Raw genomic sequence first — 19799 nt, forward strand, 5'->3', positions numbered from 1 at the left:
AGGAAACCTTCAGCAGGCAGGTCACGTTATTACTGAAAAATGTGTTGTCCAAAGCATTTATCATCATTTCCACCACAGACATCCAGTGGAAGCACCGAAGCCAACAAAATGGCTAGAGAAGCTCATCACTCCGCTCGACCCGGTCACAGTAACTTAATTGAAAAGGTCTGCCGCTACCATTTCCCATTTCCTCCCCTCGTTTTTGTCTATCATTCCTATAATTTCCTCTTTCCTCCCCTACTTCCTATCTTTGATTTCTGTGCTGATGTCACCTCCCTTCTGAAGAGTAGGCGGGCGTTGTGCCCCTTCCGGTGGCAGTTAGTTGCCAGCCTGCTCCTCGCTTTCTCTTGCCTGTTAATTGTATATATGTGTTCAAAACAAATAATAATAATAATAATAATAATAATAATAATAATAATAATAATAATAATAATAATAATAATAATAATAATAATAATAATAATAATACACCAAAATAACTATGGAACTCCATAAACACAAGTTTACCGATTGGACGCCAATTTTATGGACAGTCATTTTCGTACAGTTGATTTCCATCTACTTTTTCCGATCTCTGCTGGTGCTGCCCACGACATAGGCTCTCTCTCGTACATCGTATCACGTTAGAAGCGGCGTATACACGTAGTCCTTTTTTTTTTTGCACCGCACACCTCCTTCAGACAGGCCTCGTTGTACGAGCGGCCATTCATGGGAGAAGCCCGTGACACAAGAGTTGCAAACATTTCCAGCGTCATCAGAATAAATCACTCACTATATCTACCAAGTCAACTTCCTAAATGAATAAAACATCTACTTTAGTTGTAGTCGAACCCAGAATCACTTCCTCACCCAGACACTGGCAAATCAGGAGGCTAGTAGCTGGAACACTACTATAAGGTAATAATAATGTGCTGAGAACCCGCAGCCTGAAAGGGAGTGAATGAGCCAAAGGAGTTCTGCTGAATTCAGGGCTTTCGTCGTAGAACGGGATGATTTTTCTATCAACTACGGCAATCGCCGTCCGAGGCAGCGGCACAGAGTTCATACATATCTTTTATGTAGAGGGGAGTGGATTCTCTCTTTTCATTTCGTGGATCTAGCGCCATCTTGCACCGGTTGCAATAGCTCAGTTGCGATGTTCTGCTGCTCAGCATAAATGCCGGTTTCGACTCTTAGCGGCCGTAGTCAGATTCTGATAGGGGTGGAACACAGGATCGCTTAGCGCAAACTTTTAGGCGCACAATAACGAGCCTCAGATGACCAAAACTAATCACGAGTTCATTACGATAAAGTGTTATTTACAGACGTTAAAGCCCAAGAATGAAACACTACCGCGTCCCTACTGCGCTTTTACCACGCTGCCGAAGCCTTAACAGAGGGCCGTTTTGCCCGAATAAAAAATTAGGCGCACACGAACTACACCTTGTAACCACGTCCATTGTCTGGCACCGCCCACTTAACAATAACCTATGGAATGTGGGAATGTGGCACAACTTCTGAAGTCACGCCCAACCTGCTCCCCACTGTACGAGTAGTGACACATACTTACCGGCTGCATGATAGTGAGTCCTCTGTTGAAAGGAGGTCGTGCTTTTGTGACTCCAAGTCAGCCTTATAGAGGTTGCAGCCGAAAAAGATCTATAAGCAACTGATGTTCAAGATAGGAAAAGTACAGCTCCTTTGTCTTATAATGGGCATATCATATAATTACGTTGTTTTACTTTGCTGCTTGTAAATGTTAAGTCATGAAAGATGCTCATATAACTAAAATTTAGTGGTCAGTCTTCACCTATGATGATATATCCTCCAGTGTGACTATTATAACTTAAACTGCATTGTGCAAATGTTAAATATGTTACCCAATGGCAGCAAAATAAATGTTTCAGTGCAGTAATTCTATTGTCTTCCTTTTCACTCCAAGTGATAGCCATGTTTCGCGTTTTTTCGTGCAGAATGAAGACTTCACCGCGTGATCTTCAACGAGTATGAGTTTTAATGATTTTTAAATTGTAACGATGAACGATGACACGTAATAAATAACACAGAGCAACAGTTTAGATTGTGAACGCTGACACCTTGGAGGCATGGAGTTTGAAGTGACAACACTAATACAACAAAGCATTTGGTCAGTTCGCAAATAGCTCCACTTTCGTCTTTTTTGAGTATTTTGTTGATTTCAGTCCGTCACTGAAAATTTGTCAGCAATACTCCACCAGAAGGGCTCGTGACTGCGTCCGTTCTACCTGTGCAGAAGAAAGAAAAAATTGAAATCATTAATAAATAAGTACTGCGTGGAGTAAAGGTTGTCTGAAGAAGAAAACCCACACACACGCAAAGAAAACGTACTGCTTCATGCGGTGACACATAAAAGCGTCAGACAGATTATTTTCCGCATCAGACTCTTGTTTTTAATAAGTGAGCGGTCTGCCACTCTTGAGAAGAAGCACACAGCTAACACATGCGCATCCCCGTAGCTGGTAAATAGAACTGCTTCCATGTCAAATGAGTATAAGGTTTTAGATGACTTGGAACTGAAGTCCAATCCAGAACAGTGGAAAGATAAGCGATCCTAAACGTTTACATACGTTACAGAATGATTGCAGCAAACGTCCAGGTGGACAGAGGGTGGCTTGAAACCCAAAGTTCGCCTAAGTCGTCTTGCCTCGACAACGGCCCACTGAAGAAACTGTTTAGAGATGCTACTGTAGAGCCTTGGTAAACGATACGGACACACGTCTTTTCGGTAACAAGGTCTAGTTTATTCTGTCAAAAGAGAGAATTGAGCGGGCGCGCGCAGCACGCCGGAAGTGGCGAGGGCTTTAGAGAGCGAGAGGAGAAAAGAGGGAAAAGGAGCATAGAGAAGTGCGGTGCGCGGACCTAGTGCGAAAGGAAAGCAGTAAACACAGTAATAAGAAAAGGGAGCTCGCGCACGACGTTCGGCACAGTGAGTCGGATCATGTGTCCGTGTGCCTGGTGTCCAACACTCGCGAAGGTCCGCTTACGGGAGGCCCGAAGGATGCCCCGCGGAGTTGTTTATGGCTGCGGGGGTGGTGCGCAGCTCCATCGCCGCGCCGCTACACTACAATATGGATCAAAAAACCTAAATAACGGGCACTTTTAATGCGATCAGCATACCTTTAGGGTACTTCACCCACTTTTCTGGGGCTATCTATCTATCTATCTATCTATCTATCTATCTATCTATCTATCTATCTATCTATCTATCTATCTATCTATCTATCTATCTATCTATCTATCTATCTATCTATCTATCTATCTATCTATCTATCTATCTATCTATCTATCTATCTATCTATCTATCTATCTATCTATCTATCTATCTATCTATCTATCTATCTATCTATCTATCTATCTATCTATCTATCTATCTATCTATCTATCTATCTATCTATCTATCTATCTATCTATCTATCTATCTATCTATCTATCTATCTATCTATCTATCTATCTATCTATCTATCTATCTATCTATCTATCTATCTATCTATCTATCTATCTATCTATCTATCTATCTATCTATCTATCTATCTATCTATCTATCTATCTATCTATCTATCTATCTATCTATCTAATCTTTCCCCCAACGTCAGTGGCGTTAGGTTCATTGAAGAGTGACACATACCAAGCGGCACACACCAAGCACTGAAAATTGGAATAAAAAGTAAATTGAACAACGGAACATGTCTAGTGCCACATGTCCAAAGATCCAAGCTGGCGGGAAAATGGTTAGATACATAGATACATAGGTAGATATATATATCCTTAGGCACCGTCTGAAAAGTGCGTGAAGTATGCGAAGAATGCTAATCGTTTAATATACGCCCGAGTGACAACATTGTGCGGTTCAGCTAATAGCCCTAAATTCACTCTGCTGCCCATTCACTTCATTATTTTAACTGATGCTTTGTTGCGCTCATGATAGCTTACCGGGAGGAAGTTGCTGTGTCGTTCTTCGGCGGCATCACGTGAGGCTCGGCGTAGGACTCCACAAACAGAACACCAGCCACAGGCATGACACTGCACGCAGCACTTGTCGTACACTAAAGACTTGTATTGATGACCCAAGCAGCACTTCCGATGAAATGTCCCAGTTCGATCAGCCCTACTGGCTACGTTTCATCATGATAGGCCTGCTCGACCGCATAAAAAAAAAGAAATATCGGTCATTGTCGAAAATGCAGCTGCGATGATCCTCTTCCCGTGGTCATGCGTGTTGTCTTTAGAAGCTGCAAAGCACGGCAAACAACTTGGGCTCAGTGTCTTCCATTTGCTATGGTGTACAGAATATAAACGGGCTGCAAAATTATTCTATCATGAAAACAGATAAGGTTAGGGCCTGTAAGTGAGAAAGTAAATTGTAAGGATGTGATGCCTTATAAGTAATGTTCAAGTGGCATTAAAGGTATATATACACGCACACCTAACGGAAGAAGATGGTGAAAAAGAGAGACTATAATAAATGAGAAGTAGAAAGGTTAACCAGGACTGAGCCTGGTTGGCTACCCTGCACTGGGGAAAAGGGGAAAAAGGGAGGAAAATATTAAAAAGAGAAGAGCAGCGCATGGTTCATTCAGTACTTCAGGAGCGTTACTGCAATGTTCTCGTAAACTACAACACACATGGCCGATAATATCCTTTTTGTAGTTCTCTTCGCATAACAGGCTTGTCAACCTTTTCCTTGCATTGTTCCTGTATGTTTTTCGCCTGCGCTTCCAGGCCGCAGCAAAGCCATTAGACTGCTATCAATAATTTGACGTAACATGGTTCGCGCATTAAGACTTACAGTTGTCGGTAATCAGCGGTAATCAGCGCAGCATCCGGTGACGGTGACAGACGTTAGCTGCTCTCAACATTTAACGCTCTCACAAAGATTTGCTTCTTGAGGGTGAGACGCTTGGTTCTTGGGAACAATGCCAGTAGCCCCCTCTTCGAATACCGGCGGTGTCAAAGCATGCTGACGAGCAGGATCACTCACTGAAGCGTCCTTCTGGAAATTCTGACGGGTTGCGCTCCGGTCACCCACTGGTTTTACGGCGGCGAAGCACTGTTGTTTACGTGGTAAACCCGTACACATTTGTGATCTTGGAGAGGTGACACGACGTAGACACAGCACAAGATGACATATTTCGAAGTTCAAGCGAATGCCTGACAACCAGGCTCAATTTTGTCGACTAATGGCCCTCCTGCCCGCACAATGCTCTCACGCTCGGCCGACGCGTCACTGACGGCCCCGAACATAATCGTGGCGACGCAGAACGTGAGTTTAATAGTGCCCAACAGTTTCTTTTAGTGCAACAGGGCCAGTTATACCTGCCAGACCAATTTTTCTTGCATAAGTCCGGTCCAATAATAATAATCAGATACGCGACGCAGAACACCTTGTTTGGGGCCTTAGCTGCAGCGTAGGCGTCAAAACCCAACAACCCTCACTCCAGGAACCTCTTCAGTAGAGTCTATCATACGCAAAAGTCCCATCACCTCCAAATGCAGCCTCCACGCCTGAAGTAGAAGAAACGAGTAGTATGCATCAGCAGGATGAACATTTTTACGAAGCTCACTCGGCAAAACCATGCACTCGCGCGTGCGCAACGTTCGCTCGAGGGGACTCCACAAAGGCCGACGTGTCGCTCCGACATCGGCTCAGTAAGTCTGGAGACAAAACCGTGAAGCCCACCAATTGCGTCGACCGCTCTTGAGGGCCTTGTCATCACCAGCCAACAAAAGTTCGTCGCGGGAGTGGTGAGAGACGTCCGCAAGTGAAGAGCGCTTTCACTGTTGGTTTGAAACCGGCCACGCTGAGCCAGAGACCAGAGCCGCATTCGATTTTGCACGGTGGCCTTGGCGAAACTGTCGCCGCTCTTTCGCACCTATAGAGCGAAGAGAGGTGCGAACGGGAAACGCATGTCGCTGAGTAGCACCGTGCCGCCTTTTGTAGGCGCTTAGATGAAGGTGGCGGCGGAATCGATGTCAGTTCCAGACCTCGTCCTCCAGTATGGTGTCACCGTTGCGTGTGCATGCGTACTTCTTGATGGAACCGTTGTTGGGATTGAGCGAATCGCCGACCGATGAGACGTGCGTCGACACGGACATGCGAGTCATGGCCATACTGTGGCTCCTCCGACTTGAGAAGCCCCGCTGCAGGCGGTAGCGTCCGTAGGAACGCCGCAACAAGTACAGCACCTGTCGAGGAAAGAGAAACATGTGCTGATTTTAATGAAAACTCGTGGTGTTACCCAGGCTGCAAAGCAGAAAGGTGGGCTGAGTCGTTGCCAGTGCTTGCAAGCGTATTGGCTGGCAGACAAGAATGAAGGCGAGAAGGAGTAGTAAAGCTGAAATCGCCTGATAGCGCTGTTTGCACTATCAGCATAAGTAAGAAACGCACAACCGAATCGAAAGTGACTAACGCTGCGTTATTTCATTTCCAGCTTTGCCACCATTTGTAACGTCTAGTCTCTTCGATTTGTCATCCCGGACTGTCCAGGAATACCCAAGACGGTGCTTACGCAACATTTATTGGCTGCAAGAACCGCCTCGAACAGTTCTGGGCGTTCCGGGATGAGAAATCGAAGAGACCCAGTGGTCTAACTAAACTGCACAATTTGTATTTGAGTCAACACCGGCAAACAAGTCAACACATGCAAACGCAAGTTACGGAACAAGGAATAGGCGTTAGACTAGTCTTTCTTTCTCGTTAGCCTTTCGACTTATTGTGATCATACTTGCAATGTCGACCCGACTAGCCCAATGAAATGTACGTGAGTCCACTGTATCTATAATACTGTCAAAAAAGACTTGCAGTATCTGAATGACTATTCTGTGCATATGAAGTGTGAATTTTTTTCCAAACCTTTGTTTAATGTTTCTTTTTTACGTAGCGTTATCGTTTTCCCTCGCCGACGCCCAATGTCCACAAGTCTGCCCCAAATTTATAACTTCCTATAAAGTCGTTGTAAATCTAATACTTGTTTCTTTTCTTTTTGCTGGCATTTCTCTTTCTTTTCAGCAAGGTTTTGAATCACCCGCCGTGGTTGCTCAGTGGCTATGGTGTTGGGCTGCTGAGCACGAGGTCGCGGGATCGAATCCCGGCCACGGCGGCCGCATGTCGATGGGGGCGAAATGCGAAAACACCCGTGTGCTTAGATTTAGGTGCACGTTAAAGAACCCCAGGTGGTCAAAATTTCCGGAGTCCTCCACTACGGCGTGCCTCATAATCAGAAAGTGTTTTTGGCACGTAAAACCCCAAATATTAAAGGTTTTGAATTAGCGCTCTCAAATTCATGCAAGTTGGAGTTGTTAGCCCGGAAAACGGCTTGGCATGCTCGAGATGAGGTGATATGAGATCAGAGATGGGGTGACGACAGAGCACTGCTTACTGTGCCATCTTTAGCGATTTGTCTGCAGAATTGCATTTTAAGATAACTCGACTTTATGTTGTCCATTTTAACCGACTGCCTTACTCACCTCTCCGTTGAAGTAGCAGAATATGACGGCTACGAAAAATCCCTGAAATAAATAAAGTTAGCATTAAGTATAAGTGATACAACAGAAACATCTGATGGAAACGCGATGACATAAAACAGAAGACGAAAGCGCGCGAAGCTTCAAAACATGATCCGAGGTTCAATTCCCGTACAACAACATACATTTCGCGAGTGAATTGTCATGGTGAATTATGAAACAACCGAAGTTCTTTTCTTCATTGCATAATGTCACAGCTAAAGGGGAAACATCAAATTTTGTTCTATGGCAGACTCGTACGGTTTAATTTATTACTTCAATAGAGGGCTGATCTAACGAAAAAAAATAATTAAAAAGAATAAAGAACAAATGGCGTGCAGCGGCATTCGGATTAGTCAAGCATTTGCCGTACCTGCAGGCCATCTGACGCCTTGCTGATGTATTGGTAGACCTCCCAGGGGCCGCAGTTGGATGGGCTCCGGTACACGGTCATGAGGAAATGCATGCCGAACAGCGGGAAGAGCACCAACACAGCTCGCACGGCTTTCCTACACAAACATAAATTATTACTCAAAGAACTCAGTAAGCCACGAATGGAGGGATAGAAGGAAGGAAGGAAAAAATGGAGAAGGAAGGCAGAGAAGTTAACCAGTTTAGCTTAACCGGTTTGCTACCCTACACATGGGAGCGGGATGGGGGGATGAAAGATGGAGAGAAGAGATAGAGAGCACATAACAGCGCTCTAAAGCGGCGACCGCGGGAAATTGGTAATCCCTGTACAGAGCATTATAGCGATGCACAGAGAAGCCATGGGTGCCGAAAATTAACATGAATCGAAAGGCCTGTACTACTTCTTCCTGAAAATGGGCGCGACAGCTGCCCTTTGCTGCAGCATTTCCAGCTCCTGACAAAATATCAACCTTATGCTTTAATTATCACCTCAGTTTGAAGCAAGACTAACATTGCCCACAGTCTTCGTATATTATTGGTTCTCAGCCTTATTAACCCTTCAATGGCGGCCCGCATAAGTATCCCCCCAAAATGCTTATTTTTCTATCTAAATCTGTAAAACTGATCGAGAATAAGCATAATCAACGGAACGACAAAAATATACTGTGGAACCAATTTCAGCAATAGGGGGAACCCCAGGTAGGAAACTGAAAGTATATAGGCTTCACCGAAAGCCACCTAGGGCTCTGTTTGCAATTTTTACAGACAGCTCTCGCCATATGTGAACCATAGGTGTACATTTCATTTGCTTATCATGAGATGTGCGACACTACTACAGCCGGAGATATTGCCTCGGTCTGTCTCCTCTGACCACGCTTTCAAAAAATAGCGAGTAGCGTACTGAACTTCTACCCCGTCCTGTGTTTCTACTCCAAATCAACAAATAATTCTTGTTCCCTATCATTCAGCGTTGGCCGAAGACATTTAGCCAGAAACTTCGCACTCAATACCAAAGCTCAGCAACAACAACAAAAAAAAATCTTTTTGTTTTGTTTCTTGCTCGTAGGCAACGTTTGTCAATAAAGGGTTAACACTTGACACCATCCCACCGCTAAGCAATGGACGCAAAGGCGACGATTCGTTTGCGTAATTTATGATTTCGCTCTGACGCTCTGCGCTAACGTCTGCTTACCAGCAATGGGAGCGAAAGTTTGATTGATTCCTAGCCACGGTAAAAGCTTAACACGTTTTAGTCGAAGACCCAGTCCTACAGTTCCTCATAAAGATTGTGAATGCAACTCCATTCCGTGTTTCACGCCTATACCTTATTGTTGCTTAAAACTTCCGGTGGCGCTTCGGATAGCTTCCATGCCAAGTATTCGTTTTTTTAGGCATTTACTGTCCACTGAGAAGCGTTACACCACTTCCCCTTTGTTAGAGCCCTTTCGCGGAATGCCTGTAAACCAGGGAAGTTCACATCGACTTATATGAGTGACAGCTTCAAAAAAGAGCCCTGCAGTAAAATTTACCCGAGTGCGGCGCAACGCAAGGGAGCTTCTGTGCACGTGCACACCGCCTTTTAACCTCTTGACAAGTATCTCGGCAGTACTGCAGTCCATTTAAAGGAATCCTCAACGTTGAGAATTCTTAGCATTGACAACTGCGCCTAAGCGAGTCGGTTTTAACATATGTATGCATGAAGTAGACTAAATTGGCTTTCTCACAGGAGCTGAGAGACCCCTAAGCATAAGGGAAAGAGAGATTAGGGAGAGAGAAAGAGCATGCAGTGCAGGCACACGACAGGATACTCAGGGCTACAAAGCGTCACTCAGACAGGTGCGCGTCAAAAACTTCAGCCATGTCCGAGTAGCATTTGGCGCGGAATTATTCCATTGGGCTATACGAACACGCAGGCTGCATTTTCCTAACCATGTTCTACGTAATGTGATGTACTGGAGACAATATATTTCACGCAAAGGCTTTAAAATCATACCTTCTCCAGGCACTTTTGTCTACCCACTTCCCTGTGTTATATATATTTGTCCCTTATCACGCATACCGAAGCTACATATTGTTAAGGCGAGGTGAATAAGAGAACGACCACAGCTCAGGAAAGACGACGAAAAGTCAACACAGACTGGCTAACCTCTCTTCCGGCTTCTCTAACGTACTGTTTCTTCGTATATACATCTTGGAAAAGGTTATATACGTGTAGCATTTAGTGGAGGTGTGGGGTACCCGTGATCTTAACAATGGAGTTCCGCAGCGGACGCCACATTCAGCTTGTGACCATGCCTCCTGCAGATGACGCGTCATCTATACTTGCACCTGCATCGTCGGCCGCTCAGTGCTTTGCCATTCTACGTCCTCATGACCCCGGCAGATTCTGCGGCCTCGATGGCATTGACGTTCCAAAATGGCTGAACATGTGAGAACGTATCAGCAAGGGAAACAGGAGGGCCCCGATCATAATGCCAGCAAATGTCGTTTTTGACATCAACAGAAACCCGCACGCTTGGCTCCAACTACACGAGGAGGAACCCGCTAGCTGGAGCTGTTCAAGCAGAAGCTGTCCGACCTTTTTGGCAATCCATCTCGTCGATAGCTAGCCACCGAAAAGCAGGAGCTCGCCACCCGGACTCGAACTGCTATAGTCATACGTCTCCTATAGATCCGAGACATCCTCACCCTCTGTCACAAAATCGATGCGTACAAACTTTCCAACTATCTGCTCATTAACAACTGAATACTGGTAAGCGCAATTCCAAGACGGGACGGCAGATAAACAAAGAAGTACAAAACAAGCGCTTGGGATAGCGCTTGCCTTGTGCTTCTGTGTCTCTCTTCTGTCCTGTCTTGTAATTTGGCTTTCCAGTATTCAGTTGTTAAGCATGAACAAACTAGCCCACAAACAAATTTTGTTATCTGCTCCTTACACTACTGTTCCGACTAATTTGTTGACCAGCTGTCGTTTTCTTTTCTTTCTTTTTTTGCTGTCAAAAGTTTTTGAGGACTGCTTTATTTTCACCTACAAGCCCAGCAATTCAACGTATTATTTGCAACCTATTTCTTTCTTTTCCAGTTTTCTCCGTGACATTAGCGGCTGATGCACTTGAAAGCTAAGCGCACTAAGTGTGTATGTTGTGCCTGAGAAGATCCTTGGCAATGCACGAAATAAAGTAATAGAAAGGAAAGATACGCCATCTTATCAATGTCGTGAAAGGCGTACCTTAGCGGATCGTACTGTTTGGGTGAGCTGCAAACGCACACCTCATCGGAACAATCGTCCAACATGTTAACACACATTCACTTTCGGTAGAACCCTAGCGAGGTATTCGCACGCCGACCAAAGTCACAGTCAAGCGATGCGCGAAGATGAGCTTTAATCTGCTTTGCACTGATGGTTACATAAAATACCTCCCCCTCTCCTATCCCCCCTTATTGTCTACGCAATGTGGCCAGGTTCTTGCCCCCTCCACTTGCTATATTTATCTAGATGTAACACGTCGTTGTGATTTGTTTTCACCAGGCTTCACGCATCTGTCACGCAGTGACTGGGTGTGGCTAGAAGCGTAGCGAGGCGCAACTTTCTCAGCACTCACCGCGCCGCGTGTACCACAGCAACCGCCATCTGCCTCAAATATGTAACAAGCCCGCACATCAAAAACAGACGAAGTTCTCTTCTTGCCTCAAGCCACCTTACTGAGAATTCTGTCCTTTGATTTCTTGAACGGCCTCAGCACGCTTGAGCACTGAAATACAGAACTAAATTCTGATATGCAAGTGGTTACGCTACTTCATCAACCTCGCTACGTTTACACTTTCGCGATATTTAAACCCAACACAGACCGTTTTTGTTTAATTATTTAAATGAAAGAGAGGTTAGAGGGTCCAAGACCACTGACAAAAAGTCAGGACGTCTAAGAAACGCGACATGACAGCTTACCGAAATTGGCTTGGCTCATTCGCATGGGTGCTTCTCAACTTGGTGACGAGAACGCGGATGATGTTGCACAGAAAAATAAAATTGGCCTGTAAAAGAAAAAAAAATAATGGCAAATCACACGATGACTTCAAGAGCAGAATGCTTCTAATGCACGAATCGCTTTGTAATTTAACTGCAGCTATGCTTGCGAGCCCGCTTTAGAGCTGACATTGGAAGAGATGCCGTCAACTGCACAAATGCACTCGCCGAAATGTAAACACGGACTTTATACTCCGCCCGAATTTTTGGTCCTTGAGTAGAATGAGCTTTCGGGGGCTATACGTACTTGCGCTTGAAAGCTTCAGTAAATGTCCTAGATTCCCTGAGAGTAAGCTTTGCGAAAAACCTGAGCAATCTTCGCACGGCGTAACTTTCGGCGAGTATGGTTCAGTTGTGCCAATGCATATCTTGCTAGAAAGTGAATATATCCCCGATAATTTAGTTAGTACTGTAATTATAACTTCTTTCGTAACCCGCTAGAGTTCTGGAAGAAAATCCGTATTATCTAACTGTCGCACAAAACGAACTTATTTTGCCGGAAACCTTATAATGTAAAAAAAAACCGCTGTGTAAAAATCACTTTAAAATGATGACATTTTCTTGCTAAGCGCTGTCAATAAGAGCCTGCATTGAAGTCAATATATTATTCACTAATATATGACACCTGTACATTAGGCAGTATTCGCTGTTGAACCCTAGTGTCACAGACAACCAACAATCCGTCTTGGGAAGCAAACAAATTACACACAGATTTCCGCGGAATTGTCCAATTCCAAGCATGTTAGTCAGCCTCTCGGAGACCAATATTCTAAGGACCAGCTTGAGCTAAAGTTACGTTTGTTCGTCTTTTTCACGTGATGAAAGTACAACGCCTGTCGCTCGAAACGTGGTGCACGTATGGGGAGCATCTCTTGTAAATGTTATCATCATACTATGCTTCACACTTGGTCACCCATCGTTGTAATAACATTTTCATTGCCTACTCGTTATCGCGAAAGGCGTACATTTATTATTCAAGCGAGTGCACAATACACACCGCGGAATCCCTAATTATACGAGAGCAAAGGAATGCGGTGCAGTATCCACGGGCGAATGCGCAGCCCGTGGAAAACGTCGGCCAAGTCACTGTAGCGACAACAACTCGGCTGCAGCCCCGAAGACTTGTCGCACAAACTCTGCACTCACGTGCATTCTCACGCGTCAGGAAGTTGGCGTATAGCGCGCTGTGCTGTTGCCTTTCGAAAGTGCCCATATAATTATTCATCTCACCTCACGGGCGAAGACAGCTGGACAGCGAGCAAGTACGTAGAATGTACGAGGCTTGCAACGAGAAATGCACTCAAGTCTTCCCGAGTCCGGCGCGTGTAAGTAAGTTACAGCTCCAGGCATTCATGCCTGACTGCGCACGCGAGGAACGAAGGGACTCGTTCGCACGCAATGCGTGCCTAGCTGCATCACTCTTGTCAACGAGTGTAGAAGGCCAAATCGTATTGTTGCAGCGTGACTGTACTTTGCAGTGGTCCATAATGGAGAAGGCAAAGCTACGTGCATCGAGGAACAATTATTTGCGTCGGCAAACGAGAAATCCAAGCGCCTAGCTGTCAACGATTTATGGGGAGTACACGACATAATGTATCATGTCGCTTATACATGCTCATTTATTCTTTGAATTTACTTCCCCGAGGCCAGCCTTCTAACGTATGGCTCTTATACCCGCCTTGGTTGTTCAGTGGCTATGGTGTTGGGCTGCTGAGCAGGTGTACTTAGATTTAGGTGCACGTTAAGGAACCCCAGTTAATCAAAATTTTTGGAGTCCTCCACTACGGTGTGCCTCATAATTGTAATGTGGTTTTGGCACGTTAAACCCCATAATTGTTTAATAGTTCATATAGGCCGGTAAAGCTGATATAATGCAATATAATACAATTTATTCGTTTTCTTCATCTCATAATAACTTTCCTGATTGGTCTAAGCACATAGTGCTTGATAAGAGAGGTGGCAGCAATGAAACATACTAATTCCAAGTCCGTGCCTCAAGTCCATAGTAATTCCCCACATAAAAATCATATAACAGTTTCCGTGTCACTTTTATTGCGATCCGAAGGCCTTCGTAACTTCATAACCATGCGGCTCCCATTGTCCTCGTCTCTATTAAGTTTTATTGGGAATAGCACTGTTTGACTGCTTGAGCCGTTTTGAGATGGTCGTTGTCTGTCTGTCCGTCCATCCGTCCTTTTACGCTGACCCAGTGGAGCAAGTTAAAAATTAAATTATGGGGTTTTACATGCCAAAACCACTTTCTGATTATGACGCACGCCGTAGTGGAGGACTCCGGAAATTTGGACTACCCGGGGTTCTTTAACGTGCACCTAAATCTAAGAACACGGGTGTTTTCGCATTTCGCCCCCATCGAAATGCGGCCGCCGTGGCCGGGATTCGATCCCGCGACCTCGTACTCAGCAGCCCAACACCATAGCCACTGAGCAACCACGGCGGGTTCCACTGCATATTAAGCTTCCTCTGCAAGAGCAGGATGTTGAGCGCACAACGAGCCCAAGAAGTACTCACGAACAGGCAGAACAAGCCTGGAGCCAAGGTTATCCAGTTATATCCTTCAACGTTGTCCATCCAGCAACTGCGACAGAGTAAAGGCCGAGATCGTGAAGTAGAGACCGCAGACCATGCGTGAAAATTCGCAAGCATGTTATATCTCTGACATACTGGCCTTAACGAGTCCGGGCTGAACTGCAACGAGCAACCTGTCAGCCATGCTATAGAATGCAAGGCAAGCATTCCATGCATCAAAACAACTTCGCGGCTAACTATGTTCGAGCATGTAGTATTTCCGTCGTGCATTTTCAAGCATCAGAGAGTAAGTAACATGCAGTGTGTATGCAAGAACACTTCTTGTGCGTTTACGATGGAAGCGGTTATTACGTAATTTATCTCGAGAAAGATGGTGCCGTCACATGATATTTAATTATGTACTTCTACGCTTTGGTTCTACGAATATAGATTCTCCATTGTAGTCACACAATGTGTTTACTATGGAATCACAGATCTTAATATAAAGTCGAGAGTTATACAGATGAGTCATAATCACAATAATCTGAAAACATGCTACACGTTTTTCAAATTTTGAGAACATATGCGTGCCATGATGGCGCACATTTATTCAAACTGATGTTTGTGTTCCGCGGCAGGCGGCCGTTACCAACACTTGTTGCTCAATAACCTTTGCTGCGCATATAACGCCGGCTGTTTTGTGACGTTCACGACAATCACTAACTAAGGGAAGCGTCTGCGTCATAGCATGCCTTGAAACAGAAATAAAAGACGGTGAGGAGCTCGCACAAGGCTCCATATGCAGCTCGGAGCCGGAAAGATAATTGATTTGTACTGGGAAGCATAAAATGTGAGCTTCTGCTCTTCCATAAAACAGTGAAAGTGCGTGATAGATTGTGCGCACTGGCCAAAATTTATTATGACTGTTAATATGATCATGCTGCTCACTCTCAAAAGATGTGCAACATGTCGCAGGCATCTAATGTCAATGAGCACGGACTTCATATGACTGAATTCGCAGCGCTTGTCAAGTACCATGTATAAAGCACTTTTTACGACACTACACAAACCAAGTAGCCACAGGAGCAAAACAAGCAACTAGCAACAGAGGCAATTTGTTACGACTGGATGCTGCGACATTCAAGCCAGACATAAAGATCGCTACGGATTGAAATCAGCATGCAAACTTATCGGGAACCACATCGAGCGGCATGTTAGCGCAGTGAGCCCAAATCCATACGTTATACATGTTCATTGTAAACTCACCTGGAGTCATCTCTGCAAGAGAATGAAAACAAATGCACTGTAATTGGCCAAATACGAGCTAAAAAAGAAGCGTTATATTTGCATTCACGCAACTCCAGGCTTATTGTCAAGAGTTGACAATACGCAGTAAGTAAGATGTCGCTGCACAGTGTCATTCCACAGAATTTTCTACAAACCCGTGTGCCACAGTCCTAAGGCGGCTTCATTTACTACGTATCCTCCAATATTTTTACTTTCTCACATGATGAATACTTTTCTGCATTGGCCTGCTCCTACTCGAGCTCTTTGCTGCCCATTGCATTTGTGTTTTTGTATAACCATTTTGTTTCTTGTTTTACATTTCGGCATTCTTACCCAAGCTCACGCGCATTCTTCTTTTTTTTATGTCAGACTGGGCACTGTGAACGTAGATGTGTTGTCATCAGATCCACGTTTTCCTGATCTGTTTTAATGACACCAGTGATATTTCTTTCAGAGTTTGTTCTGAGTTGCTCTAAGCCTCATCCCGTTTGAAAAGGTGTTTGTGAGCTGCCATGCTTGCTTCACTCGTGAAAACTTACACTATGCACAAGTTGAAGGATACAAAATGTTTCGTGAAGTCGGTTCTTGTCATTACGTTTTACGCGTACAACATAAAGAAACTGCGTGTTTCCGTAATAATCCCGTGCTTCACTCTGTTTTCATGACAGTGCTTAGAACTCATTTCACTGACGTCCTTGGTCACTGAAAAGATAGTTTAATTAAATGAAGTTCGTTTGCAGAAACAGCTGATTGAGAAATGCCTCAAAACACTATGGGTCAAAAAAGAAAGTACGTAAATGGGGAAAACAGTTTGAAATTCATTTAGAAATACATGTCCTTCGAATGGCGGATAAGCACAGCGACTACGCAGGTTTAGCACTATATTTAGTATAGCTAAGGACGACCTCATCTGCTTTCGTGGCAGTTCTCCACAATATGACCTACATAACGTTTACAAAAACACACACACACACACACACACATATATATATATATATATATATATATATATATATATATATATATATATATATATATATATATATATCGCATCCCCGTTTCCATCCCCATATATATAACATCCCCATTTCTGCTCGACTATAGCTGGCACCACCACCGGTTTTATTATATATATACATATATATATATATATATATATATATATATATCGCATCCCCGTTTCCATCCCCATATATATAACATCCCCATTTCTGCTCGACTATAGCTGGCACCACCACCGGTTTTATTACCTAGACAGTCTCGTTATAGGTTTTTTTCCGGGCGGTTTTATAGAGTTCAGGACGCGCAGGAATAGAAACAAGTATGGCAAGATTTTCCACAACAAAGAAATTGCAGCTCATTCCCGGGTAGCGCATCTTCGCCCGATGAGCAAGCAGGTAGCAAGAATTATTACGAGACACAAGCTGAGAGGTTGGGCTGAGGTATTTTGTTCAATCCTGTCATTCATCTTCGGGGTGGGGAGGAAGGGGAGTGAAAGGTGTGGGCGAAAGTGAAGATGGTGATAATATAAATAAAGAAAGGCATGACAAAAAAAAAGATAAACCCGGAAGCGCTTATTACAGTTGTATATCCAGTTTACTAGCTCTCAAAAATCGGCACTGACATTCATTGTATGGCACGCGGAGTATATTGGGCGATATACCTAGAAGAAGGCTTTCGGAAAGTGACCGGTTCTGGATGCGTGACAAATATCCTTTCGTTGATTGTTTTTCTCGCAAGTACAGTGGGCACACAGAAAGCACGCAGTTCATGGTATGGCATAGTTGTCACAGTCTGGGCTCTTCTAACGGCCAGTAACACGGTGATAAAGTTGGACGATGGCCACGCCAAGTCTCAATATGCGCAAGAGGCTTACGTGGATCCTTTGGATGTTGCAGAACATCCTGCATTGAAGCTCAGCATGAAGTAAATAAAAGCGGGGATAAAGGTAGCTTGGCTAAAACCTGTAACTTGCCCTGGCGGTGCGCATGCTGCACGGTATAATCAGCAAGGAGTTTGCCAGTATTTAAAATAAACTACCTTTAATCAAAGAAGACAGGATTTTCTGCCTGTAAGTCTCTGCTGTCCACACAAATGAACCGTGAATGAATGAGAGTGAAATAGAACGTGATGCTAAATTTACGCACGCGCAATGGTACTTTACTTTTACTCAAGTTATTTTCTGAAGTTTGCCGTGGGACCAGAGAATGCCAAGCGACCACTTGCAGTTTGGCAACACCAGTCGCTAATTGAATAAATCTCGAATAAGAACTGTTATAGTTTTGTTTTGTTTGTATTTAGGTTCATGTTAATTTATGCCTTGGCATTATGCTCGTTTAAATTTTCGCCTATTTCGAAGAGTGGTTGGTGCTCGTGTCCTACGGGTACGAAACAATGTATAAGTAAAAAAAAACAGAAAAAAAAAACAAGAGCACGTATCTGCAAACCTTGCGTGAGTGGCAGGAATATCTTGGCCATTCTTGTGCAGAAAAATAACGGGCGGCTAAAAGATATGCAATTGGTCGACGAATGCGGAAACTGCTGTCGAGGGGCAAAGCATGACGCTAGTTAAGTTTACTTACGGGTGGCCCGTCCTCACCGCTCGCAAGATGGCGCTGATGCTCACGAAGATGGCAGGACAACCTGGACGAGAAGTGCACAAGCATCGCACTGATTCTTTGTTCAGTAGCTTGATTTTCTACCAGATTTAAGCCACTATCTGCGATGTAGTGAGACGTCAACGAACCAACCATTTAACCCTAACGCCCTAAGGAATGCAACGTTGCCTTTGACAAATACAGGCGCATCAATTTACGCTTCGGTCACCTTTGTTCGCTTCCTTCCATTCACAGAGACATAGATTATTTCTTTCTTTTATTGTACGAAGAAAATAGATGCGAGCGTGCAAACACGCTGCATGTTTACTATCGCTTTTTGTATTTCTGATGTATTCTTTGAGAAGCTAATAGTTGGTCTCTTATCCATACTCCGGTTGCTGAAACCAATTGTGCAATGAAATGCATCGTGAAGCAGGAAACGCTAGCTGCTGCTTTCGTTTGTTCTGCAGCTCACCTTCCCGAAGGTCATCATTTAAAAAGACTAAACATTCTGAGGCAACCACCAAAACTTAGGTGCAGTCTCTTCTCATAAACAGCATATCTATTCTGCCTTCAACCGGCTGCCTTTCAGTGCAGTGATTTAATCTGAACCTGGTTAGTCCGACATCATTGGAAGAGTGCCTGCCTCATAAAGAATTGTGGCAAGCTCACCACGAACTACGACACTCACGAGTCGCTAAAGCAGCAGTATGCAAAGCAAATTCAGAAGTAAATTGTGCTGAGCCGCGTGATAACATCGGGAATGGCTCAGCGATCGATTGAGCTTGTCTGTCTCTCTTACAATCCAGCTGTACTTACCGAGTTTTATCAGGGACGCACCATTGAACTTGAGGCACTTAATAGCACACTACGGCAGTTTTCAATCACTTTATATTCTTGCCAGAAGAAGGCACAAACATCTCAAATTCATCTTTTCTCGAACTCTATAAGCATATCTATACGCTACTTTATAATAACTTGGCACTAAAGTTCTATGCACAAGCTGTAGATGGTGTTAAACCATAAAAAACAAAACAAAAACAGAACGTTATCGGCGCGTCCACTATCAAGTAGCAATCTGAAACACGAGGCAGCGCTTAGTGCCCTTTATTGAAGAGCCAGGTTTTTGTGAAACGGAATACAACAGCTTAATAAGTGATCATTGCATCGATAAATACGCATGTCAGTAAGCAATTGCTATCCAATAAATGTTAGAAGAATAGCTTTAGGAAGTGCACTAAAAGGAATTATGTTTTTGCAGCTAGCAGGCTGATCTTGCTAATAGAATAACCACAGGTGGGGAAAGTAACGGATAAACTCAAGTTCGCGTTGAGGTATAGACTGCAAGCTTATACTTCTTCGTACTTTTTCATTGTTAGACTTAACTTTATGTATTATTACGCATCATTTCATATTTCATTTAGATTACCGAAAGC

At 44.1% G+C, this 19799-nt stretch overlaps 1 protein-coding gene across 9 annotated transcripts in view; it reads right to left on the reverse strand.

The window, feature by feature from the left end:
* Window positions 1-1975: 1975 nt before the first annotated feature.
* LOC135902404 (calcitonin gene-related peptide type 1 receptor-like) overlaps window positions 1976-19799 on the reverse strand; it is a 572650-nt gene continuing 554826 nt past the window's right edge. For 7 of the 9 annotated variants that reach the window (XM_065432417.2, XM_070531979.1, XM_065432422.1 and 4 more), the window contains 7 exons: window positions 18349-18409; window positions 14483-14549; window positions 11876-11961; window positions 7892-8027; window positions 7483-7524; window positions 3949-6201; window positions 1976-2243 (listed from right to left, as the gene is read on the reverse strand). In XM_065432417.2, coding sequence (XP_065288489.1) covers window positions 5989-6201; window positions 7483-7524; window positions 7892-8027; window positions 11876-11961; window positions 14483-14549; window positions 18349-18409 — 605 coding nt within the window. In that variant the 3' untranslated portion in view covers window positions 1976-2243; window positions 3949-5988. The remainder of the gene's footprint in view (window positions 2244-3948; window positions 6202-7482; window positions 7525-7891; window positions 8028-11875; window positions 11962-14482; window positions 14550-18348; window positions 18410-19799) is intronic. The other 2 variants (XM_065432419.1, XM_065432416.1) reach the window with 2 other exon arrangements.

This window comes from Dermacentor albipictus, chromosome 1 (genome assembly GCF_038994185.2).
Source record: "Dermacentor albipictus isolate Rhodes 1998 colony chromosome 1, USDA_Dalb.pri_finalv2, whole genome shotgun sequence".
NCBI classification, from domain to species: Eukaryota; Metazoa; Arthropoda; class Arachnida; order Ixodida; family Ixodidae; genus Dermacentor; species Dermacentor albipictus.